Source organism: Cnephaeus nilssonii (genome assembly GCF_951640355.1).
Source record: "Cnephaeus nilssonii genome assembly, chromosome: 1".
Classification (NCBI taxonomy): Eukaryota; Metazoa; Chordata; class Mammalia; order Chiroptera; family Vespertilionidae; genus Cnephaeus; species Cnephaeus nilssonii.
Genome location: NC_137072.1, coordinates 118,099,958 through 118,126,661, shown reverse-complemented (window position 1 = coordinate 118,126,661; position 26,704 = coordinate 118,099,958). Strand labels below are relative to the sequence as shown.

Sequence of the window (26,704 nt, the reverse complement as noted above, 5' to 3'; positions counted from 1 at the left end):
GTGGTCATGTTCTAGGCTAGTTCCTTGGCAAAAATCAACTTTGATCTTGGCTGAGCCTATTGTCTTTTTGCATCTGGGGGTGCATAACTGTGAAATGTCAGAGTGACTTGTGGCTTCCCTTTTTCCGGACCCCTCAGGGTGAGAAGGCTAAAAGGCTAAGTCCAATGTAACCCTGATATTTGGGGGGTGGGGGAGGGGCCTAGCAATCTGCATCTGTGCCAGCAATCTAATGTACATTCTTTTTTTTTAAATAAATCTTTATTGTTCAGATTATTACAATTGTTTCTTCTTTTTTCCCCCCATATCTCCCCACCACCCGGTTCCCAACCCCCCCTCTGCCCTTACCTCCCCCCTGTTGTCCTTATCCATAGGTGTATGATTTTTGTCCAGTCTCTTCCCGTACCCCCCACACAGACACCCCTTTCCCCCTGAGAATTATCAATCCACTCCCATTCTATGCCTCTGATTCTATTATGTTCACCAATTTATTCTGTTCCTCAGATTTTTAATTCACTTCACTTTTAGATTCACTTGTTGATAGATATGTATTTGTTGTTCATACTTTTTATCTTTATCTTTTTCTTCTTCTTCCTCTTCTTAAAGAATACCTTTCAGCATTTCATATAATATTGGTTTGATGGTGATGAACTCCTTTAGCTTTTTCTTATCTGTGAAGCTCTTTATCTGCCCTTCAATTCTGAATGATAATTTTGCTGGGTAGAGTAGTCTTGGTTGTAGGTTCTTGCTATTCATCACTTTGAATATTTCTTGCCACTCCCGTCTGCCCTGCATAGTTTCTGTTGAGAAATCAGCTGACAGTCGTATGGGTGCTCCCTTGTAGGTAATTAACTGTTTTTCTCTTGCTGCTTGTAAGATCCTCTCTTTGTCTTTTGCACTTGGCATTTTAATTATGATGTGTCTTGGTGTGGTCCTCTTTGGATTCCTCTTGTTTGGGGTTCTGTGCGCTTCCTGGACTTGTAAATCTATTTCTTTCACCAGGTAGGGGAAGTTTTCTGTCATTATTTCTTCAAATAGGTTTTCAGTATCTTGCTCTCTCTCTTCTTCTGGCACCCCAAAAATTCAGATATTAGTACGCTTAAAGCCATTCCAGAGGCTCCTTACGCTATCCTCACACTTTTGGATTCTTCTTTCTTTCCGCCTCTCTGGTTGGGTGTTTTTTTCTTCCTCATATTCCAGATCTTTGGTTTGACTCTTCGGGTACGGTGATCTACAGTTGAGTGTCTGTATATTCTTTATTTCAGACAGTGTATGCATAATTTCTGACTGGTCCTTTTCCATTTTTTTGGTATTCTCATTAAGGTCCTTGAAGGTCTCTTCAAGTTTCTCAGCGGTTTTTGGAAGATTCTTGAGTAACCTTATAAATGTGGTTCTGAACACTGTGTCGTCCATTAGTTTGCTTTCCTCCATCTCTCCTACTCGTGACATACTTCGGTGTCTCCGCATTTTGGCTGCCTCCCTGTGTTGATTGAGTGGCTTTGTGTGGTCAGTGACCTATAGGGGCCAGTAGCTCAGCTTTCCCAATCACTCTAGGTGGTCGCTCTTTGTACACCCCTTTGTGGGCTCAGTGGAAAGTCTTGGTGTAGTTAAAAGCCCTGATTGCTGTTGGTACACTGGGAGGAATTGACCTCCAGGCCAATTGGCTGTGAGGACCTGCTGTGTCTATAACGGAAGAATTGCTGTGCTGGAGACACAGTAGGGCTTTGGTGCTCACTGAGTCTGCCACTTGAATGTGTCCCTTATGAGAGTGGTTGAAATCTGGTGTCGTCCACACCGACCACTAGATAGCCTAGTGTCTGGATCTCCAATGGGGTGCAGGTCTGAGGCCTCCCAGCAGGAGCTACAGCAAGAGCTACAGTTTTCTCCTCTTTGCTTGGGTGGTTTGGGAGCAGTCTGACTGGAGCTGCAGTTAATTTGGTTGAGCTGCCACAGAACAGGCCATTTATATGTAAAAGCCGCTGTGTGGAGCCTGGGCAGGTTTGTAGAATGTGCGGGGCGGGGTCTCAGGGCGGGGCGGGGTCTCAGGGCGTCACTAGGCTGAGGCGTGGCCAACGGCCATGGCTGCCTTCAGCCATCTCTGCCTTTCCGCGTTTCCAAGTCCCTGTGTCCCGCGCTCCAGCGCAGCGAACCCTGATTGCTGGGCGCACCTCTGCAAAAAAGTCACTCTCACTCTCCGACCGATGGCCGAGAGTCCAGCTTCTCCCCGTAGGCGTCTGGGTCCCCCGCGTGTCCCCAGAAACTGGAGTTCAGAGTGATCGGGAGTTTGTCTCCCTTCGGTTTGAAGAAAAGCCGCGCGCCCAGTCGCCCGCCACCAGCCCGCTACGCGCGCGCCTGCATACCTCAGCTCTCCAGCGTTTGCGCTCCCTTCTCTTCTTAGTTGTAAATCTACCACTCAGCCAGCTTTCCCGTGCTTCTGGGTGGTAGACTTTTGTCTTTTAGTTGTATTTTTGAAATGGTTGTGCGAGGCGGCAGTTTAGTTGTTTAACTTTGCCGCCATCTTGGTTCCTCTCCTAATGTACATTCTTGATGACCTATAATTAAGTCACTGCCCCTTTCTCCACCGACTGGTCTTGCAAGACCTGTTACCTAAATGCTCCCATCTTACAGCACCATAAACCATGACACAGCCCCTGGAGGGGGGTTATAGCGCTGGCGCCAGGCCCTTAGGTATGGTCTCAACCACCAACACTTGTGTGTGGCTTTTTACAAAGCCTGAGAACGGTCTGGAAGTATAATCCATATTTGGGGGACAAAGACACCAAAAGGGGGTAAAAGAGGGGCTTCCATCACATGGGTTTGCTCAGAATTTGAGAGGCAACCTCCTCTGAGTCCACTGGCCTAATAAAGCTGTGTAACTCCATTTCCCTAAGCGTTGCTTGGTTTCTCTCTGGTCTTCTAAAACAAGGGCACAGCCAGGGCGGGAAGGATACCGTAAGTTCCTTCGTTGCTGTTATGTTGGCTGTTGACTGCTGACTGTCCTGTGCCCACCTGGGTAGAAGTACGTGTCGCTTTACTTTTCGTCCATTCCCGGAGGCTTCCCCGCGTTGTTTTCTCCCCCCTCCCTGGTCTGTCACCGGTGGATCTCATGTGGCCCACTGCGTCTCCACCTTTGCTTGCAGTGTGCAAAGCGGTGTGAAGGGACTGCGGATGTCCGGGGCATTACCCCAATACATTGAGATTCTGCTTTTGGGTAATTGTCGACAGTTGGGCTCAAATAAAGGCACGGAAACTCTTTACAGGTTTGAATGTTTTTTTCCGTTAACACTTCTAATCTGTAACCGTCACACACATTTTTATTCCTTTGGCCTACTTCCCCAGGTAATCTTTGTCCTTCTTACCTTACAGGCCGCTGGCTTACGGGGGGATGCAGAGCAGGCTTTGGGGGTGACCTGCCCGTCTGCCACCTGGCGGGCGGCTCGGGATAAACGCTCACGTGAGTCGCCCCTGTCTGCTGGACTGGCTCACGGAGCCACAGGCGCCCCGACCCCGCCCCTCGGTTGCGGGGCTTCCCCTCCAGCCTCTGCCCTCACTCCTTAGCCCACGACTCTCACCCCAACCCCCAAACCCGGCGGGAGATGGGCGGGCCCCGGCCCAATGGCCCCCGGCTCCACGGCGGGGTGGGCGGGGCCGCGCGGCGGGATTCGCCGGTGGGCGGGGATCCGGGTGGGCGGGGACCCTGCGGGGATTGGGCGGCGCGCCGGAAGTGCTGTACGGGGCCTCCAACCGGGCGGCTGGGCACCCGGAAGCGCTCGCCCCTCGCGGGTGTGTCGGTGGAGCGCAGGCCGCCCGGACGCGCGGGGCTGGCTGCAGCCGGGGCCGCGGTGCGCACCTGCTCCCCGCTGTTTCCGCAGCCGGAGGCGGCCGGGCGGCGGCGGGCGGCGCGATGCGGCTGGGCTGCGGGGCCTTCGCCGCGGGCTGCGTGGTGATCGAGGTGCTGGGAGTCGCGCTCTTCCTGCGGGGCTTCTTCCCGCCTCCCGTGCGCTCCTCCTCCAAGCCCGAGCCCCCGGCGGCGCCCGAGCCCTCGGCAGGTAGGGCCCCGCTCCCGGCCCGCTCCTTTGCCGGAGGACCCTCCTCCTGAGCCCCTCCCGGACCCCCCACCCGAGGCCCCTCTCCTGACCGCTCCAGCCTCTCTCTCTGTGTCTGTCCGACAACTTGACAACCGCGCTGTCAGCCCCGTTTCGGCCCTCCGGTCTGGTCACCGAAAGCCAGCGCTCCCAGCCGGGCCGCCACCCTCCAGCCCGCGCCCCTTCCCCGAGCAGCTCGGAGCCCCTGGGTTCCCGGCACCCGCTTTGCTCATTGAGTCACAACAGATAGGGATCCCTGCTGAGCCCTCGCTTTTCTCTCTTACATTCCGCCAGGCCCCTTGTCGCCGGTAGTGACGACCGCCTGCAGGGACCCCTGCTCGGTTCGCCCTCCCGGCAGGCCATGCCAGGGAGAGGCTCCGTCTTGCCCCAGGTCCACACACTACGAGCCGCTGACCACGTGAACACAAGTGGCAGAAGCTCGCCCTTCCGCGCAGTGAAGCGCGTGTTCGCAGGTCCAGCGCCTGCATTTACCGCTCCAGGGCCCTCGCCTCGGCAGGGACTCCCCGGGCCCAGAACTTCCTGACTCGGTCCTGGGGCTCCCGAGCTACCTGGTGGGAGCCGCCCCCCACCCTGTAGGGGAGGGCATTGTTCTGTGGGTGGGTGGGTGGGTACGTGGCAGGAGCTGTGCTAGAGAAGTGGGCAGCAACTAGGTTATAGGTGATGGAATGCTAAGTAAAGTGGACAACTCAATTTTCTTTTCCTTTCAAACCCTTTTAGGGGCCAGTTCCAATTGGACCAAGCTCCCCCCACCTCTCTTCAGGAAAGTTGTTATTATGCTGATCGATGCCTTGAGAGATGATTTTGTGTTTGGGTCAAAAGGTGTGAAATGTATGCCCTACACAACTTACCTTGTGGAAAAAGGAGCATCTCACAGTTTTGTGGCTGAAGCAAAGCCACCTACAGTTACTATGCCTCGAATCAAGGTAAACAGTTTAACACCGTGTTTCATAAATCACTAGGCGCCAGATGCACGAAATTCTCACAGGGGGCACAGCCCTGGCAGCTCCTCACAGCCCTGGCTTTGTCCTAATTAGCACATTAGCTCTTTATTAGATAGGACTAGAGGCCCGGTGCATGAATTTCGTGCACTGGTGGGGGGTGTCCCTCAGCTCAACCTGCACCCTCTCCAATCTGGGACCCCTTGGGGGATGTCTGACCCGGCAGTCGGACATCCCTTTCACAATCCGAGACGGCTGACTCCCAACTGCTCGCCTGCCTGCCTGATTACCCCTAACCAATTCTGCCTGCCAGCCTGATCACCCCTAACCACTCCCCTGCCAGCCTAATCGATGCCTAACTGTTCCCCTGCCAGCCTGATCGTCCCCAACTGCCCTCCCCTGAAAGCCCAGTCACCCTCAAATGCCCTCCCCTGCATATTCCCTCTTTATTGGATAGGGTTTTTTCTTTAACATATTGGACAGTGTACCTGCCATGTCTTGACAAACCAGTAAAAATGTAAACCCAAACTAAAAGTGTCATAAAATAAACTCCTTAACCAGGAATTTCATGAGACCTTGGAAAGATGCTATCATGTGGTTGTTTCTTCCTTTTTTCCTTCTCTTTCTTTTTCTTGATGTTTCATCTTTTGTCCTTTCTTTCTTTTCTCCTTTTATTCCTTTTCTGTCCTCTCTTTCTCTTAACTTTTCCGTTGGTAGAATTGTCAGTACTTGAATCTGTCTTGCTTCCAGAAGATGAAGAAGAGGGAAACACAGTCAGCTGAAGAAAAAGATGATCTATGTTGGGATCGGTGGTGTTTCTGGTTTTGCTCTTTTCCCGGTTTGATTGTCATTTCTGCCGGCCCTGGCATCTTCAGACTGGTGCGTGGGCACTTCTTACTCATGTCTATAAAACCTCCCTGCCTGGTGAAAACTGTAGGGGAAAAGGCCTTCCTGGGTGGGCTCAAGCCTTGCCCAAGGTGCTGAGGAACCAGGCTGGGGAGCACCCACCACTGTCCTTGCTGAGCCAACCTCCAGACCTCGGGGTACTCTCCAGTAATGTAACTGCAACGCCCCTGTTTGCCTTCAGAAATTAGTTGTAAGTTACTTCTGATGTGAAACCCTACCTCAGACATTTCCTTTGCAGTTTCTAAAGATTTTAAACAAAACCCATTTACCTCCCTCACATGGTCAGAAGTTTCTACCCAATGGGAGAGGTTTGCTGGGCAGCATAGCCCAGATACACGCCCCCTCACAATCTCCAATCACTGGGCTGGGGGCAAGGGAATTTCCAAGGCTATAGGTGTGTGTGTGTGGGGGGGGGGGGGGGATCACTCCATGTGGGCGCAGGCCCTTTGGAGGCTGACACCCCAGGCTGCCTCCCAGGCCTACACCCCCTGCCATCCCCCCACCCCCCAACTGCAGATGGGGGATGATCACTGGGTGGGAGGGGGATAGGCAGTGCTGGCGCCTCCCAGGCCCACAGCCCAGGCCCAGGTCTTGGCTGGGAGCAGATCATGTGGGGGGTGGTGGGGGGGAGGTGCTCGCGGCCTTCCAGGCCACTGCCCGGGTCGCGGCTGGGAGCAGATCAGGGGTGTGTGTGTGTGTGTGTGTTTATGTGCATGTGTGCCTTCTCCCAGGCCACTGCCCAGGTCCTGGCTGGGAGCAGATCGTGCGGGGGGTGGGTGGGAGGGAGGTGTGAGCGGCCTCCCAGGCCACTGCCCGGGTCGCAGCTGGGAGAAGATCATGCCGGGGGTTGTGCGTTTTCTCCCAGGCCACTGCCCGGGTCGCGGCTGGAAGATCACGCTGAGGGTCAGGGGGTGGGGGGGTGCACGCGGCTGGGAGCAGATCTTGCCTATTGTGCACATGGCCTTCCAGGCCACTGCCCGGGTGGCGGCTGCTAGCAGATCACGCCCGGGGGTGCACGCCTTCTCCCAGGCCACTGCCAGGGTCAAAGCTGGGAACAGATCACGCGGGGGGTGTGGGGGTTCACGCGGCCTCCCAGGCCACTTCCCAGGTCTCGGCAGGGAGCAGATCGCGGGGGTGGGCGGGGGGGGGTGAGATGCACCGCCTTCTAGGCCAGCAGCCAGGGCCACGGCTGGGAACAGATCAGCCGGGGGTACAGGGGAGCCCCCAGGCCATCAGCCCGGGCCTCATACTGACTGCTCTCAGTGGCAGCCCTCCCTGGGACTGGGGGACTTCAGTGGGCCTGAGAGGACTGGGCGCCACCATCTTATGTCTTTGGGCGTCGCCATTTTGTCGCGGAATGATGGTTAATTTGCATATTACTCTTTTATTAGATAGGATGGTTTGGCTCTAAGGTTTAGAGGGCTCTCTATAGTCTGTTACTTGTCCACATTTAAAATGCATTTACTGCTCTCAGCCTGGCTGGGGCAGTAGACAGACAAAGAAGCCTGACATAATAAGGTAGAACTGAGACCATGATTTGTACCCATTTTCAAGTAGTCAGAGTTCATGCTTCCTGGGAGGCATAAAGGATTGAAAGCCAGTTATTCCAGGCTAACCTAGTCTCAGGGATGCCATCCTCCTTGCTACCCTGTTATTTTCTGTAATGGCCATTAGGTCAGTTATACTCCTGGAAAGCCTTTAGGGTTATCTCGTCCAGTCTCTTGACTTTATGGATGAGAAGGGAAACTCAGACTTGCCCAGCACTGAAGCATACAGTGACTGAGCCAGCAGGGTCTGGCCTCCACAGTTCTCGCTGTGTAAACTGCCTGCAGGTGCTCAGCTAGTGAATGTGGCTTTCAAGTGCCTAGTGCCTCACCCAGGAACTATAGGTAAAGAAAAGACTGAAGCTTTATTAGGGACCGTTTCCAAAGGAGGGAACAGGCTTGAAGTACCCAGGTCACGCAACTGCAATGGGGACTGGAGCACAAGGCTGCCTGGCTCCAATGACTGGCTGTCATGGGGCAGCACACGGCAGCACTGCTGAGCAGGGTGACTGAGACAGGTCCTTCCCTCAGAAGGCAAGAACCCCCATTCCCAAGGCCATGGCAGCCACGGGAACCTCCAAGGAGCTGACAGACTTGAGTTCTCACTTCACACTTCCTACAGCCCCCAACTGCAACTCGGTTGCTACCTGCATGCTCCCTGGGGTGCCAGCCCAGAGGGTAAGAGGAGTTCCACAGGGCAAGAAATTGAAATGTCCATTAAACATGTGAAAAGATTCTTTTTACTTTACTAGTAATCATAGCAACTCAAAACCATCTGCAAGGCCAAGTTTTGTCTATCACATTGTAAAAATTTAAAGATGGATGGTAACCTACTCTTCATGAGAAATGAGGTGAACAGGTGTGTCTTAATTCTGAGAATATAGCTGAACTGAGCCACCTCCCTCATCCAGTCCAATGTGGTCTCCAGCTCGTGCTACTCAACTGAGTGCCCGCCACTGCGCCTACTCACCCAGGCCTCGTGGCTGTCCTGCCCGTGTACCTCCCCCTCGTCTGAGCTCCCTTTCCTCTCAGGATCACGTGTAGCTAGCTCCCATGCGCACTGCCCCTGGCTTGGAGCCTTTGCAGTTTACTGTCTCCCTAGGAAGGCCCCACCTCATCTCACCTAGACAACACTTCAGTCTCAGGTCTCAGCTCAAATGGTACTTCCATTGGAAGCTTTTTAAAGTAAAAGCCCCGGCTGGTGTGGCTCACTAGATAGTGCCAGCCCTCACACTGAAGGGCCGTGAGTTTGATTCCCGGTCAAAGGCACATACTGGGTTGCAGGTTCCATCCCCGGCCCAGTCGGGGCGTGTACAAGAGTCAATCAATTGATGTGTGCCCTCATGCGTTTCTCCACCCCCCTTTTCCAGTCTTTTAGAAGCAAAATATATCCTCAGGTAAGGGTTAACAAGTGTGTGTGTGTGTGTGTGTGTGTGTGTGTGTGTGTGTGGTGTGTATGGATGTTTATATACATATATATGTAGTTTTTATAGCTGTTGTTTTCTGGGGAAAGAAATCCGTGGTTGGTTATTAATTGGAAAATAAAACCAAGTTGTAAAATGATTTACATAGTCTGTTAACATTTTGGTGAAAAATGTATCTTGGTGTAAATTTGGTTGTACACCTACAGAAAGAAAGTATGAAATGGTACTTGCCAAAAAGCTTATCGGGTGGGGAGGTATACAGCCTCATATTCTTCTTCCCGTGGTGCCGGCAGAGACAGGATCATGGGAGGGACTTGCTTATCTAGGCGCAGTCGTGCCGATCCATCCAGAGTAAAGGCTATCTCTGCACCCATCTCTGCCAGCAGGTCCCTGCCCAGCAGCGGGACCGGGCAGTCTGGTAGATACAGGAGCTCATGGACTACCTGGTGGCTCCGAAGGGGCATTGTCGGGGGCCACAGAGTGGTCTACGGGTTTTGGTCCTGGCAGCCCCCACAATGGTGACATGTTGTCCTGATAGGGGTGCCACCTTTTGAGTCACTACAGAATGTTCGGCCCCTGTGTCTACCGTAAACTTGACTGTTTGGCCCCCAGCCTTCACATGGACCATGGGCTCATGGGGGCCAAGTTGGATAGAGCTGGTCTTTCCTAGTCGGAATCTACTCCTGCCAGGCCGATCTGGTAGGCCTCTGGTGGGTCTGCCCCGTAGCGGCTGGGTGGAGCAGAAGCTCCTGGCTTCCCCTTCTGACAGTTGGGGCACTCAATTTTCCAGTGCCACGATTCCGTGCAGGAGGCACATTGGTCCCGTCTCTGGGGCCCGTTCCTTCTTGGTTCTTTAGTCCCTCGTTGTCTCCATCTGGGGTCTTCAGCAGGGCTGGTTGCCTCAAGGCAGCAGCCAGGAGAGCCCCTCCCTTTGCATTCTTCCTTCTTCCTCCTTCTTGGTAGTGCGGTCTAGGTTCACAAAGACCTTATTGGCAATTTTATCAATTCAGTGGCATTCTTTCCGGCGAACCCCTCTAATTTTTGAGGTTTCTGTCTGATGTCGTTTGAGCCTACCCCACAAAGGCAGCATTGACCATGAGCTGGCTTTCAGGGGCCTCCAGAGTGTAGACTCTGAAGGCCTCGCAGACTCTCATAAAAATCAGCCAGACTCTCATCCCATTTCTGCAGGACCTTAGAGGTCTTTGTCATGTTTGTAGGCTTCTTGGCCCCTGCCCTGATCCCTTGGAGGAAGGTGAGTCGATATCTTTGTAGACGACTTCTTCCCTCCTCTGTCTTTGGGTCCCAGTGTGGTTCTCCATCAGGCGAGGCTTCCCGTGCCCAGGCTTCTCCATCTAGGTGTAATATGGGGGGAGGGAGGGCTCTGTACTTTTCATGAAGTCTTCCTTTCACTTTGTGCTACGAGGACCTTACACTGTCCCTGAGCAGTAACGCAGAACCGGACCCAGGAAGGTTGATCTGAGCTATTTCCAACTGTTGGTCTATGTAAGGAAACTGGTCCGGGTGACTGGGGCTTCCAGAAACGACCCCATATACAGCACGGACCATGGGGACATCAAGAGTGCCTTCAGAGGACCATCCTACACCAACGGTGGGCCACTCCAATTCACAGGGTGCGCAGCTTTCCAGGGGTCAATTTGACCCCATAATCTCCTGAGAACCCTTTCTTAAAGTTTTTAATCATACATTCCAGACCTGTAGGTTGTGAGGAACTCCCCACCCCGCCCCCCATGGTGGTGTCCAAAATGATGAACTAAAACCCTCCCAGTGAACGGTGTCACGAGACAAACAAAGGGTTGCTCTTATTGTCCACCTGACCACTCCCCTCACAGGGAATTAGGTGCCCCTTAGCACTGGCACCGGCGAACCTGGCAGGTCAGTATATGCCCCTGACCTGGATCAGGTTCGCTGGGAGGGATAGCGTCCCCAAGAACCTGACACCGCCCAAAGCCATATGAAGTCACCATAGAACCACAGGTTAGGACTTACTCAGGCTTCGTAGCTGATGCCATGGGGCAGAGTCACACACACACACATGCACACAGATTCACACAGAGTTCCAGACTCCCACCCCAGGAGTCTCCTATCCTATGCGGTGACTATACCACTCAGGAGGTGATCAAGCTGTCCTTCTGCCTTGTAGGTGGGCCTGAACTCGGTCCAGGGTGCCTGGGGACACTTACCAGTCTCAAGTCCTGGTCCTGGTAGACTTTATTGTCTTTCCTGGAGTCTGTTCGAGGACAGCAGTGGCCGACTACTTTTGGGCCCAGCGAGGGTCGGGGTCGGTCAGGGCCAGCCTGACAGGTTGAACCAGGCTGAGGTAGGGAGGTGGGAATTGAGAAATAGAAAGAATAAGAGAAACAAAAGCAAGAGAAACAACAGCGGGATCAGGAGGACCACGAGCCCTCGAGTGGCTGTGGTGCGTTTATTAACTCTGTAATGCCTTTTATACACAAAACACTGAATAGGAGGTCTGTGAAGAGGAATGTACTCTTTGTTCCTCTTTATCTCTAAGGGAGAGATAGAGTAGAAGGACAAATTCTTGGTACAATAAATCAGGCAGATTCTCAGTAAATAGTTACAGACTTCTTGGCAAGCCATGAAAGGGTTGCTCTCATTCTGCTGATAGCAGTCATATAAACAAACCTGGGAAAGCTTTGTAGGCAGGGGCTGCTCTCATTATACTGATTAATTGCCATCCAAACAGGCCTGGGAAAACTGTGTGGGTAGGGGGCCAGCCTTGCTAGCCCCTTCAGGTGCAAGGACCGTGTCACCTTACACCTTGTCTCCAACAGATCCCCCTTTTTTGGTTTTTAGGCTACTAATAATAGAAGTAAAATTTAAATATTAATAATAAAGTTCTAATATTAAAACAATGCCAATGCAAAATTAAATTACATACATGTTATCATTTTCAAACTTGAATGTTAAGAGCAAAACTATGGGTATCCTCTCTAATAAAATGGTAATATGCAAATTAACCATCACTCCGCTACATAAGCCACGTCCTCCAGCCAAGCCACGCCCACCAGCCAATCAGGTCGAGTATGCAAATTAACCCCAATACAAGATGGCTACAGCCACAGAGAGCAAGGTTTCCCAGGTAACAGAGGAAGCCAAGCTTTCCATAGCCGTTGCAGGCCTGAGCCTCCACTCAAGCTACAAAGTTTCAATTATAGAAGGTAAACAAATTCAAACAAATGGCGGCAGAATGGAGCTTGAGAGAGCAATCCAGGGTTGCCGGCAGCAACAGGGGAAGCAAAGCTTTCCACACACCCTGGCCGGGCCCACCCGCTTAAGGCTACAAAGTTTCAATTGTAGAAGGTGAATTAACTGCCACAGAAATGGCTGCCGGAGCCCCAGGCTTGGCTCCGCTCCAGGCTACAAAGTTTCAGTTGTAGAAGGAAAATAAATTCCAGATACCAGGGCCTCCCCTTGGGTTGCCAGGGGGCATGGCCGGCCTTCAAACCACCACAGGCCCCTCGCCCAGGCCGCCCCATGCCCCAAGCGAACCCCCACCCTTATCTGTGACACCCTTCAGGGCAAACCAGCTGGCCCCCACCCGTGCACCAGGCCTCTATCCTATCTAATAAAAGAATAATATACAGATTGATCATCACTGCAACACACAATATAGCTGCCCCCATGTGGTCAAAGATCCTGCCCCCATGTGGACACAAGATGGCCACCACAAGATGGCCAGCAGGAGAGGGCAGTTGGGAGGCACCCGGCCTGCAAGGGAGGGCAGTTGCGAGGGACCAGGCTTGCAAGGGAGGGCAGTTGGAGGTGATCAACCCTGCAGGGAGGGCAGTTAGGGGTGACCAGGCTGGCAGAGGAGGGAAGTTGGGGGCAAACAGGCTGGCAGGGGAGCAGTTAAGCATCAACCAGGCTGGCAGCGGAGTGGTTAGGGGGTGATCAGGCTGGCAGGCAGAAGTGGTTAGGGGCAATCAGGAAGGCAGGAAGGCAAGCAGTTGGGAGCCAGCAGTCCTGGATTGTGAGAGGGATGTCCGACTGCCCGTTTAGGCCTGATCCCACCAGGATCGGGCCTAAACGGGCAGTCGGACATCCCTCCAGGAGTCCCAGATTGGAGAGGGTACAGGCTGGGCTGAGGAACAACCCCCTGCTGTGCACGAATTTCGTGCACCGGGCTTCTAGTTAAATAATAATAAAACAATAAGAGAGAAATCAAAACTATGGACATGTTAACATTTTTAGCTACTAAATGAAAGAAAGTCTCTTTTGCTGCTGGTGTATATTTACTTAGAGTCCTTGGACTTGGCTGCGCAAGACTTTGCAGAAGACTGGCAGCTAACAGATGCTAGCATGAGCAGGAACATGATTGCAGAAGTAGCTTCAACTTCTTGCTTTTCCATAATCTGCTGCACTTGAGTCGTTAACTTCTTTAGATGACTCTATGTTGGTACCTCAGTCCCTTGCGTAGTTTTCAGTTTTCTTCTTCCTCCGCTTTGCTGTTATTAGAGAAGTACTTAGTCCTTTTGAGTGAAGGGACACAGGAGCTTGTCTGAGTCCATTGTGGTGACACACGTAACGCTCCGGCACCTGAATTGGCTGCATTGCTCCTTCTGGAAAGATATAAAACACAACCTCTTCTTCACATTATTACTGAATCTAATAAAACTCTTTTCTGGTTTATGCTTCCTTCCACCTAGCTGACTCGGTGGAGGCTATTGTATAGGAGGCCTGATGCCTTTCACCTGCTGTACGATCCTCTGTATCATAGTTCAAAAACTTTTTAAAGTTTAACCTTTTGCACTCAGATGTCGAGTGTGACTCGACACAGTTAGCATCGGTTGCCCATCCCTTCCCTCCCTCCATCCCTCCTCCTTTATTTGGGCTTTTCTTACATTAAATAAATAAGTTTGTATGAAAAGAAACTCCAGTTTTTTGTTCTACTGCCGCGCTTTGTAAAATCTGGGGTATTTAAAAAATTAAATCCCGAGTAGAATAAAGGAATCGAGAAAAAAGCAAGCGAGTGTAAAGGGTTAAAAAGCATGACTGAGCTTCTCTTGAGGTGACTCATTTAAAGTTTAAAAAGCATGACTGAGCTTCTCTTGAGGTGACTCATAACATCTGTTTCCCCCTTTTTTGTTTTTTAGTAAATGATTTTAAGAGTATGCTTGGTTCTTTCTACAATTGAGTGGCATTCTTCTGCTAGATTCGATTAGGTTTAAGTCCTTGGGGATTTACACCGAAAGTTGGTACAGGAAGGTGGATAATATACTGAGAACATTGCTTCTAATAAAATATGGAAATTGCTATCCTCTCTAATAAACTGGTAATATGCAAATTAACCATCACTCCGCTACATAAGCCACGCCCACCAGCCAATCAGGTCGCGTATGCAAATTAACCCCAATACAAGATGGCTACAGCCACAGAGAGCAAGGTTTCCCAGGTAACAGAGGAAGCCAAGCTTTCCAAAGCCGTTGCAGGCCTGAGCCTCCACTCAAGCTACAAAGTTTCAATTATAGAAGGTAAACAAATTCAAACAAATGGCGGCAGAATGGAGCTTGAGAGAGCAGGCCAGGGTTGCTGGCGGCAACAGGGGAAGCAAAGCTTTCCGCACACCCTGGCGGGGCTCACCCGCTTAAGGCTACAAAGTTTCAATTGTAGAAGGTAAATTAACTGCCACAGAAATGGCTGCCGGAGCCCCAGGCTTGGCTCCGCTCCAGGCTACAAAGTTTCAGTTGTAGAAGGAAAATAAATTCCAGATACCAGGGCCTCCGCTTGGGTTGCCAGGGGGCGTGGCCGGCCTGCAAACCACCACAGGCCCCTTGCTCAGGCCGCCCCACACCTCAAGGGAACCCCCACCCTTATCTGTGACACCCTTCAGGGCAAACCAGCTGGCCCCCACCTGTGCACCAGGCCTCTATCCTATCTAATAAAAGAGTAATATACAGATTGATCATCACTGCAACACACAATATAGCTGCCCCCATGTGGTCAAAAATCCTGCCCCCATGTGGACACAAGATGGCCACCACAAGATGGCCAGCAGGAGAGGGCAGTTGGGAGGCACCCGGCCTGCAAGGGAGGGCAGTGGTGAGGGACAAGGCTTGCAAGGGAGGGCAGTTAGAGGTGATCAACCCTGCAGGAGAGGGCAGTTAGGGGTGACCAGGCCAGCAGAGGAGGGAAGTTGGGGGCAAACAGGCTGGCAGGGGAGCAGTTAAGCATCAACCAGGCTGGCAGCGGAGTGGTTAGGGGGTGATCAGGCTGGCAGGCAGAAGCGGTTAGGGGCAATCAGGAAGGCAGGCAGGCAAGCAGTTGGGAGCCAGCAGTCCTGGATTGTGAGAGGGATGTACAACTGCCCGTTTAGGCCCGATCCTGGTGGGATCGGGCCTAAACGGGCAGTCGGACATCCCTCCAGGAGTCCCAGATTGGAGAGGGTACAGGCTGGGCTGAGGGACAACTCCCCACCGTGCACGAATTTTGTGCACTGGGCTTCTAGTTCTTAAATAATATTTTAAAGGCTGAAAATTAAATTAAAAATTCCTCTGAATTAGTGTGCCTTATAGTGGCTGTTTTAATAATCTTTGCTGTACTTACTATATAAGTACTATTACTATAGGTTGATGGGCTCTGTAGTAAAATCTGTTAAGGCATAAATAAGAGCTTGTATTTCTACTAAAATATAAGGGGTTTGAAGGACCTGTGTTTTCTGCTGTAGTAGATCTAGCCTTTTTAGAACTGGATCTATCTGTAAAAATGGTTAATGCCTGAGGTATGGTATTTCTTTTAATGTGGTAGTTAATACTATTCCTTGTGTTAGAAATAAAGTAAGCCCGTAAGCCAGGGTTCCTGGTAGAATACAAAACATTAAATATTTTGACTTTTATATAGAAGGGTGTGTACATAAGATCTGGAAGTACGTATACCGACCTTCCTTGTCCTTGGTCCTGGGTAACTTGTAGTAATGTATAGCTGCTGACTGCTAGTATGGTAAGGCGTCTTTACTGTATTTATTTCTGGACTGTTTTACCTTTGTTCTTGTGGGCCACTGCCTATTCTGTGGCTGGAACAGTTCTCTGAGGTCTTCTCTGGGATCCGTTGTCATAGAAATCTATATGGGCTTTTCTAGAAATATATAAATATATTCTCAACCCAAAGGTTAATAAAGAAATCTTTTCTATAAATTAGAGTTGGGATCCTTTTGACTTTTGTCTAAATGATTTTCTTTTGGCTTATTTTAATACTATAAGATTTTATGGGTGTCCTGTTATTGGTATTATAAATGAAAATTAATATTTGAGTAAAAATTTTAAAGTAATTAAGGCTTGATATAATTTACTTACAGGATATTTCTTTCAAAATATTCTATTAATCTCTTTTTTTGTATTATTATGAGGTTTTTGTAAAATTTTTAATGTAGTCTTGATAACCTTTTATTTTTAATTTTTGTATAGAAATATGATTGCTTTGGATTTACTGTATGTTAAGTAATTTTACTATGAGATGAACTATCAATAAAGTTTTGTTAATTCTTTAGGAATAGTTTTTTTGTCTAGTATAATTAAGTTTTTATGAATATTTACTTATTTTAATTAGCTAATTTAAATTAATCTGAAATAAAGCTTAATTTATTTATTAACTTTATTTGTCCTAGATTATGGACAATAAATGACATTAAGTTTCTGCTATTAATCTTTAATTTTATATAAGACTTATTAGAGAGGAAAAATATAAATTATTTAGTTTAGTATAAAGGGCTAAATATATAGGCTTTTAATTATAATTCTTATAATATTTGAAGGAACCCTCTTTATTTTTATTTAAGAATCTCTGTCTTTCTTTTTCTAACACGTAACCTGTAAGGCTGTAGTTTGAAGGTTGAGCCTATAGGTGAATAGCTAGCTATATGATAAGTACTTTTATAGTAAGGCTGACTACTAATTTACTTTTAAATTTAACATTTTAATAACTATCTTAGTTTACCTTGTAAATATTAATGGAAAGGATTATTTGTATCCCTGAGAAAGCCCCGAGCATTCCTGGTGTTAGGCTGGATTTAGATATAGGGCAGCTGCTGTGTTAGCCACTTCTCTGTTATCTGGGTGCCGATCTGAGCTGGGCATGGGAAGCGCGAAGCAGCCATGGGGCAGGAGACCTCCCTCAGAAGGGGCTAGAGTTCAGGCCCCTGCAATGTTGGGGGGGTGAGGTTCTGTGCCCCACCTCTGTTGACCCCCAAGTTCTCTCCTGATGGCCCCTCTGCGACTGTGTCTGTCTTAGGTTGTTCCTCCCCTGAGGAATCTTACCCGTCTTTGACTAACCAGCCATCCTCCAGGGCCAAGCAGGGTGATGTGAGGTTCAGTTCTGTCTCCTTGGTAGCCTATGCCCCCATGGCCTCCATGCCCAGTACATGCCTTGGGATCCCCTTGCCTGCTGGCGGGGCCCCGGTATTGATCATATATCTTGGGGAACCCAGGTTTCTTCTCTAGGAAGGGCCCAGCCCACGCCATTGGGCGAGAGACAGATCTATGGTACTAGCTACTATGAGGCTTCAACCTTAGCATGAACAGAAAGCTTAGGCAACAGCTGTGGGAGAGCCCCTCTTGGTAAAAAGGGCAAGAGGGGCCAATATAGAATGCTCAAGTGCCTTCCCAGGGGTCCCTCTATACAGTGGAAGGGATTAAATCCTTTTATGTCCTTTTAAATTGCTGCTAAATATTTAAAAAAGTAGTTTGTAAGTTTGTTTGGGATAAATGTAAACTATGCTGTTGTAAAATATCAAAAATTATAATGACATTGTAGAATAATATTATGTAAGGATATACTTTGTTCTAGGTATGGTAATTTAATTTTAAACTGGCTGTTAATTTCTTTTTGTATAGACAAGGTCTTAGTAACTTCCTTAGAATACTTACTTAAATTGCTTACAAAGACATTGGCTTTTCTTTAAGCTGAAAACCTTGAATATAATTTAATAAGCTAATATATTTAAGTAATTATTAACTCTGTAATGCCTTTAATACACAAAACACTGAATAGGAGGTCTGTGAAGAGGAATGTACTCTTTGTTCCTCTTAATCTCTAAGGGAGAGATAGAGTAGAAGGACAAATTCTTGGTACAGTAAATCAGGCAGATTCTCAGTAAATAGTTACAGACTTCCTGGCAAGCCATGAATGGGTTGCTCTCATTCTACTGATAGCAGTCATATAAACAAACCTGGGAAAGCTTTGTAGGCAGGGGCTGCTCTCACGATACTGATTAATTGCCATCCAAACAGGCTGGGAAAACTGTGTGGGTAGGGGGCCAGCCTTGCTAGCCCCTTCAGGTGCAAGGACCGTGTCACCTTACACCTGGTCTCCAACAGGGGTCCAGTGAAATCACCAGCGACGTGCCTTCCTGTCCTTTGCGGGAACCTGAAATTAACGACCTCCTCTGATGGCTTCCTACAATGGTGGCTCAGAGGGCCAGAGTGGCTGTTGGCTTCTCGGAAAACAGGGAAACAAATGTGATGGCAGAAACCAGGCTGGGCAGAAGTGACAATCCAAATGCACTTGGAGGTTCAGAAAAAGGCTTTTATTTGCACGCTGTGGGCTCAGGGGAGTTCTCTCCAGATGCTGAGCCCTGCGTCCAGGTTCTGACCTTTTTTATACAAGATAAGCTTCTGGGTCTTCAGGGGTCTTTCCACATATGTAGCAGCCTGGGCGGTTGCCTGTGCATCATGCGATAAGCTAGAGAGATTACAGGAGCCAGAGAAACCAAGATGGCGGCTTAGGCGAACACCTAAACTGCTGCCTCGCACAACAGTTTCAAAACTACAACTAAAAGACAGAACGGACATCATCCAGAACCACAGGAAAGCTGGCTGAGTGGAAATTGTACAACTAGAAGTAATCAGAGGGACTCTCGGAAACTCAGAGGAGCTGCAAAAAGCTGAGGTACGGAGACACGCGTGCAGAGTAGACCGGCGGCTGAGTGCCTGGCTGGATTTCTCTAGTGGGAGGGAGACGGAAACCCCCAACTGCACTGAACCCCAGTTCCAACTGCACTGAACCCCAGTTCTGGGAGAGACCCTGGGGTCCCAGACTCATACAGGGGGATTCTGGACTGTCGGGAAAAGGGAGGAGCGCACGGAAACTCAGGGGAGCCACGAAAGGCAGAGGTCTGGAGAGGCATGCGCTAGTGCGCACACAGAGGACCAACTGCTGAGTGTGCTGCTGGCTTTACTGGGAGGGAGACGGAAGCTCCCGACTGCGGTGAACTCCATTTCCGACAGCACTGAACCCCAGTTTTAGACGAGACCCTGGGGACCCAGACTCATACGGGTGCCCGGAGAGCACGGAAACTTGGGGAAGCCGCGAATGGCAGAGTGGAAACATCTGGATGCGTGCACACGCGAGTGTGGGCAGAGAGGACTGTAGTGATTACCGACGGACACTGAGACCCAGGGGCCACATAGGGCAGGGCTGACGGGAAGCCAAGGCTGTCTGCTCAGCCCTGAGACTCCGCCCCATCCAAGCCAAGCACAGAGGCTTTTGCAATTTTGCAAGTCTTGTCTCATAAGGCTGTCTCCAGCATATAAGTTCTCGCAGTATAGACACAGGTGATCCCCACAGCCAATTGGCCTGGAGGTCAATTCCTCCCCATGATACCAACAACAATCAAGACTTAACTACAACAAGGCTGTACACACAGTCCACAAAGGGGTGCACCAAAAGTGTCCACCTCAGGTAACTGGGGAGGCGCAGCCACTGGGCCGTATAGGACACCTAGCACACAAAGCTACTCTACCAACTCAGGGAAGCAGGAAAATGTGGAGACAAAGAAACAGATCACAAACAAAAGAAATGGAGGAAAACAAACAACTGGATATAGAGTTCAAAACCACGGTTATAAGGTTTTTCAAGAATTTCCTAGAAAAGGCCAATAAATTTAACAAGACCCTCGAGGATATGGAAAACAACCAAATAGAAATTAAACGTACACTGACTGAAATAAAAAATATTATACCGAGACCTAAAGCAGACTAGAGGAACGCAAGAATCAAGTCAAAGATTTGAAATACAAAGAAGCAAAAAACACGCAACTGGAAAAGAAAAAAGAATCCAAAAATTTAAAGATAGTGTAAGGAGCCTCTGGGACAACTTAAAGCGTACCAACATCCGACTTATGGGGGAGCCAGAAGAAGAGAGAGAGCAAGATACTGAAAACCTATTTGAAGAAATAATGACTGAAAACTTGCCCCACCTGGTGAAAGAAATAGACTTACAAGTCCAGGAAGCACACAGAACCCGAAACAAAAGGAATCCAAAGAGGACCACACCAAGACACATCATAATTAAAATGCCAAGGGCAAAAGACAAAGAGAGAATATTAAAAGCAGCAAGAGAAAAACAGTTACCTACAAGGGAGAACCCATACAATTGTCAGCTGATTTCTCAACAGCAACTATGTAGGGCTGACGGCAGTGGCAAGAAATATTCAAAGTGATGAATAGAAAGAACGTACATCCAAGATTACTCTACCCAGCAAAGCTATCCTTCAGAATTTAAAGTCAGATAAAGAGCTTCACAGATAAGGAAAAGCTAAAGGAGTTCATCAACACCAAACCAGTATTATATGAAATGTGGAAAAGTGCTCTTTTAGAAGAAGAGGAAGAAGAAGAAAAAGGTAAAGATAAAAAGTAGGAACAACAAATATATATCTATCAACAAGTGAATCTAAATATCAAGTGAATTAAAAATCTGATGAACAGAATAAACTGGTGAATATAATAGAATCAGGGGCATAGAAAGGCAGTGGACTGACAATTCTCAAGGGAAAATGGGTGTGGGGGTGTGGGAAGAGACTGCACAAAAATCGTACAACTATGGATGAGGACAGTGAGGGGAGAGGTAAGGACAGAAGGTGAGGTGGGAACCAGGTGGAGGGGAGCAAGGGGGGAAAAGAGGAACAATTGTAATAATCTGAACAATAAAGATTTATTAAATTATAAAAAAATAAAGATTACAGAAGCCAAGAGGATGGTTCTGGTGGAGCAAGTAAGGGGAGGGTTATCTGCTTTCGGTTTGCCTTCTCTCTCTGAGGCCAGAGTCAGGAGGGCCACTTCTTCTTTCTGATTGAGTGCCACTCATTGGTCCGCCTCCACACAGGGAAGGGTGCTCTCCATGGAGCTCAGGGGTCACTAGCAGACAAGGAACCCTCACTCTCAGCCCACAGCCTAAAACCACCCTCCCCGACCACATATGAAACAGTCAGGATTGGAGGAAGGGAGGAGCACGCTATTGCCCTGAACCCAAGCAGTTTACAAAAGACCTTACCCAGGGACTGAGGGACTCAAGGGCACAATTCTGGGGAACTGTCAGGAATTGCCATTAAGGAACCTGTGGCCACTGTGACGAATCCTGGGACAGGAGTCCAGAGCGCAAGGCCAGCTGCTGACCAGGTCTCCTCTCCAGGCCCGAGCCTCAGGCTCACTCAGGGTTCTTACAGAACCTACAAGGACTGCACAGGACGCCAACGTGCAGTGCTCAAGATTTATTGCAGATGCTGGCAAGCGAGCGGTCAGAGAGAGTGGTGTGAAAACATCCACAGTGTGCACCCTGCATGTGGGCCAGGACCCCTGCAGCCGCTCAAAAGTGTGGGCTTGAGCTCTGTCGGCCAGATACGGTGACTTTTTGCAGGTGTTTCTTCATGTTGCCTGACTTGTACAGGGGTCTGAAGGCTGACTTGTTTACTTCCCATGAACGTTTACTTCAGTGATTGTAGTGGTCTGGAGAGTTCTCACATTCGTGGCTACACCAAAGAGGAGTGCAGCCAAGAGGGCAAGCAAGCGACCAAAAATGATTCTCAAATACACCACTGACATACCACTTTCCCTCACTGTCCGCGTTCTTCTTGGAGGGGGTCCACTGTCCACACTCCCTCCGGCTCCAGTGTTTATGCACCGGGGAGGGTCCAAGCCTACATGGCAATGGCAGTTCCTGTTATTGTTGCACACGCCCCTGTAGTTGCATTTCGAAGGGGGACAGTTGTAGTCTATGGCCGCCAGAGTAGCATTGCAGAAGCCCTGAAGACAGAACTTTCCACCCCCACAGGGGGTACCAGGTCTCACAGCACCCACATCAGTTGTTTCTGTCGCACGGTGTGCACCCACCCCAAAACACAAGAACCCCCCTACTATGGAGTGATGGAACCCCACATGTTCCTGCAAACGAGGCAGATGAGTGACGTTGACACACTGTAGGCGTCCACACTTAACGTCAGCTTGCGCACAACGATCTGGATGGAAAAACTCAGTAACTTTACAGTGTCCAAATCGGTGGCCCTTTCTATTTATGCCATAGCAGACATCTGGAGCGCTCAGCGCCCCTTCCCCAAAGATCTCCTTGCAGTGCATACTGCGGTCCGTACAATTGCCATGGTAGCAGTAGCCGTCCTCGGTGCACGGGGTTCCATCTTGCAGATAAAAATCACTGGGGCACCGCGTGTCCTTCCCCTTGCAGTACTCGGGAAGGTCACAGATGTTCTGGATTGGTCTGCAGAGCGTCCCCGCGGGCGTGTAGGTGCAGTTTGCACAGCATGATTCCCTGTTACAAATGCTCCCAGGTGTAAAGCGGCAGTCACTGTCGCAGCATGGGTTGGTGTAACACTGCTTGAAGGTCCCACAGTCACACTGCTCTTTGTCTTCCACCACAGAGTTTCCACATCGAATGGGTGTCAGGCTACTGTTTGAATACACTATTTCTCTGAAGATGCATCGGTCTAAATTATTATTAAGTATGTGTTGTGTGTGTTGAAAGGAACAGTTACTGAATGAATCTGTCAACACAGGGTACCTGTACATGATGCAGGTGGCCCTTCTCTGGCAAACACAGTCGCTCGTATCTAAATACAGACCGAAAAGAACCCCTATTTGGTGGGAGGCTATAATTGATAACAATAAATAATGTCTGGATAGGTGGCCCAGAAAGATGAGATTTGTTCTACTGCATATCCCGTATATGTATGGCTCATGATTAAGTTCATGGGGCCCATATCTGTTCACAATCAAGGATGGATATGTAAGAAAATATTTGAAAATGTTGTTAGCATAATTCTGAGCATATGGACCTTGTGGCACATCATAGTTTCTCATGTCTGCAGGCTCTCCCTTATTATAAATGATGATGAGGCTGATGTAGAACCTCATATTAAGACCTCTCAACATGGCGTCTATTAAACTACCTAGATGTACCAGGAATTGGGCACACTGTGACACATTGTTGTACAGAGTATAAGTGGAATGGGCACTCATAACACAGCCTTTCATAGTACCAAGGTGGGATGAATAGAGCTTACTGCTGACCCTGGAGGCTGCACTGGGGTTCGGGTCAGAGAATTGCGGGTGCCTCTCAGCCTTGTGTCCCAGCGTGGACATGGGTCCTGTGGCGTTAGTGTCGGCTACGATCTGAGAAATGATGTGCTCAAACCTCTGGGAATCCTTGAGGGGTTTGATTTCATAGGCCAGGTCATCCACCTTCATGATGCCTTCCAGGCCCCCATAGCACGTGTCCACGGTGACCATGGAGAGAGGGACGTCTTCCAGGTAGCCCAGGTAGTAACAGTCGAGAGGGAAAAAGGGGTAGTCCACCTGCAAGGCCCCCTGGTCATCCTGAGTCATCACCACCAGCTGTCCAGGCCAAAAGAGTCTCTTGCGCCGCATGTGGAGGACGTGTCTCTGGCCCCCGAACCTCAGGCTGTAGGAGAGCCAGCCTGCTGCCAGCACGGCTTTGCCATGGTGCAGCTCCTTCCTGGGAATCACCACCTCCGAGGAGATGTAGCGCCAGGAGGGACGACCTTGAGAACACTGGGCGGGACCCAGCACCACCCAGAGCCCAAGCAGCAAGAGGGGCGTCCTGAGGGTGACCGGGCCCTCTGCCAGCCTCATGCCCTTGGTGGGGGAGAACCGTGGATGGGAACGGAGAGAGGGAGGGTCCTCAGTGAAACCTGGTCCCCACCATCTGCAGTGGCCACTTCCTGCCAAGGGCAGAGTGGCTGGGTCAGCTGAGGCAACAATGACAAGGCGTGGCAGTGGGTGGGGCTGGGTGTGCATTCAGCTGGGGTTGAGGAGGGGGAGGTGGGAACCCTGTTCGTGAATGCTAAGGTGGAAATAAAAGAGAAGGAAGCAGAACCATGTGCCATTGCATCCATGTCAGGCTTCCCTGTAGCTACTTGCACACATGCTATGTCATTACAACAAAGTTAAATTCCATACTGTGGACGAAAGACCGTCACATACTAACCTGACTAGCTCAGGGGAGGCCTGCATGGCGGCCTGGCAAACTCAGTGACCTAAAGTAGCCACAAAGGATGATCTGAACTTAAAACATTTTCACTAAAAAGCAGTTTATACTAGATAGTCATGTTCTAGGCCAGCATCTTCCCTGAAAAAGGTCAGTCTTTACTTTAACTGAGCCTATTGTCCTCTTGCATCTATGATAATGTCAATGTAAAAAACCATTGCTGGTTAGCCAGAGATGGGTAAGATTCCTCAAGGAAGGAACAACCTAAGACAGGCACAGTCTCCGAGGGGCCATCAGGAGAGAATTTTGGTATCAACAGAGGTGGGGCACAGACCCTCACCCCCCCCCCCCCCCCCGCCCAACATTGCAGAGGCCTAAACCCTAGCCCCTCTGAGGGAGGTCTCCTGCCCCCATGGCTGCTTCGTGCTTCCCATGCCCAGCTCAGATCAGGACCCAGGTGACCGACAGAGACTTGGCCTACAGCAGCTGCCCTCTCACTCCAACAAGAATTGTTTGAGTTGTCTTATACCCATGGTGTGGGGAAGTGGGTTTACGATATCTAAATCCAGCCTGCCACCAGGAATGCTCAGGACCTACTCAAGAAGGCAAATAATCCCTTCCACCAATATTTACAGGGTAAAATCAGATTGTTGTTAGAGTAATAAATTTGACAGTAAAATAGTAGTCAAGTTTTCAGGCAAATTTAAATTGGCTAGTTGAAACAAGCGAATATTCTAGAAAAATTAATTGTACTGGACAAAAAGGTGTTCCTAAAGTGTTAACTAAAATTTTTACTGGTACTTCATCTCATGATAAAATTGTGCACTATGTAATGAACCTAAAACAGTAATATTATAGTGCAAAAAATTAAAATTTAAAAGCCATCAAGACTACATTATAAAATTTTCAAAAGCCTCCTAACATTTAAATCAAAAAAGGAGGGGATAGTAGAGGAATATCATGTAAGGAAAAATATCCTGTAAGTAAATTACATCTAGAAAATTAATACTTTAGAAAATTAATTGTAAGGCTAAAAGCAAGACACCCATGAAAAACACACAAGGTGTCAAAACAAGACAGAGGAAAATCATTTGGGCAAAAAATGAAATAGGATCCCAAGTCAAATTTATAGAAAATATTCCTTTATTAACTTTTGGTCGAGAATACGTTTGTATATTTTCAGAAAACAACTCCGAGACCATGTGGATTCCAGCAACAGAGAGGAATCGACAGGACTACTCCAGCCATGAAGACAGAAGAGAAGCAGTCCAGAGACGGAAGACGCTGATGTGGCCTTCCCATACTAGCAGTTAGCAGCTGTGCATCACTGCAGGTTGCCCAGGACCAAACCAGAGAGAGTTGGACCTGCATTACCACCATTTGTCCACCATCCAGAACTGTAATGTCGGTGCTGACATGTACACATAAGGAACTGTTGGACATTGAAATTGGGTCTCAAAAGAACTGTTGGCCCAGAAAGAAACTCACTACAGACTGATTCATTTGCCTGTCAGCATAACCATGATTGCTTGTCTCATTTTCGGTTCTTAGAAGTGTATTTCTAATAGCACATGATCTCACTCATCTAGGGGAAATAATGAACAACATAGACTGATGAACAAGAGCAGACCCAGAAACATGGAGGCATGGATCAGACTGTCGGGCCTCAGAGGGAGGGTAGGGAAGGGTGGGGGTAAAGGGGAGAGATCAACCAAAGGACTTGTGTGCAAGCATATGAGCCTAACCAGTGGTTAAGGACAACAGGGGGGTGGGGGCATGTGTGGGGAGGGGTGTGGGATGGGAATGGGGGGATGAGAACAAATATGTGATACCTTAATCAATAAATAAATTAAAAACAAAACAAACAAAAAAACCATTGAAACCTGTTGTGGTCGAAAGGGGCCACATGCTAACCTGACAATCTCAGGGGAGGCCTGCATGGCAGTCTTACAACCTCTGAGACCTAAAGTAGCCACAAAGGATGGTCTGAAATTAAACTTTAACTAAAAGCAGTTATGGTGGGTAGGTAGTTATGTCCTAGGCCGGTATCTTCATTGACAAGGTCAACCTTTACCTTAACTGAGCCTATCTATCTGTCTTTTTGCCTCTACAATAACAGGCCCTTGAAATGTCTGGGTGACTTGGTAATCTCCCTTTTTCTGGACCCCATAGGCACAACCAAATGTGCTGGGCACAGGACAGATACCACAAATTCCTTCATTATCATGTTAATTGTTTCTGCACCCACCTAAGTATGTGTCCATCATTTCACTTTTTATCCAATCCCAGGGGATTCCCCAGCTCTGCTTTCTCCCACCTCCTTCATCTATCACCAGTGGATTTCATGTAACCCACCTACGTCCCTCCTTTGATTGCAATGTATAAATACAGATGTAACCCGCCAATCTCCAGAACATTATCTCAATTCGTTGAGTTTCTGCTTCCTGGCACATGTCCACAGTTTGGCTCCAATAAACTCACAAAAATTCTTTACAGGTCTCAATGGGTTTTTTCGTTGACGT

At 49.1% G+C, this 26,704-nt stretch overlaps 2 protein-coding genes across 3 annotated transcripts in view; one reads left to right on the top strand and one right to left on the bottom strand.

Annotated features, from left to right (window-relative positions):
* Window positions 1–3,770: 3,770 nt before the first annotated feature.
* Window positions 3,771–26,704, top strand: part of LOC307096797 (uncharacterized protein) — a 73,871-nt gene continuing 50,937 nt past the window's right edge. For both annotated transcript variants that reach the window (XM_079766392.1, XM_079766393.1), the window contains exons 1-2: window positions 3,771–4,046; window positions 4,821–5,026. In XM_079766392.1, the coding sequence (XP_079622518.1) occupies window positions 3,902–4,046; window positions 4,821–5,026 (351 nt within the window). In that variant the 5' untranslated portion in view covers window positions 3,771–3,901. The remainder of the gene's footprint in view (window positions 4,047–4,820; window positions 5,027–26,704) is intronic.
* LOC307096808 (disintegrin and metalloproteinase domain-containing protein 21-like) lies at window positions 16,515–25,356 on the bottom strand. Its single transcript, XM_079766422.1, has one exon. It carries the CDS (start codon window positions 23,990–23,992, stop codon window positions 21,632–21,634), a length of 2,361 nt encoding a protein of 786 aa, XP_079622548.1. The 5' UTR covers window positions 23,993–25,356; the 3' UTR covers window positions 16,515–21,631.

Coding starts and splice junctions, on each gene's coding strand:
- LOC307096808 (XM_079766422.1), bottom strand. CDS start 23,992: ATGCACACCCAGCCCCACCCACTGCCACGCCTTGTCATTGTTGCCTCA.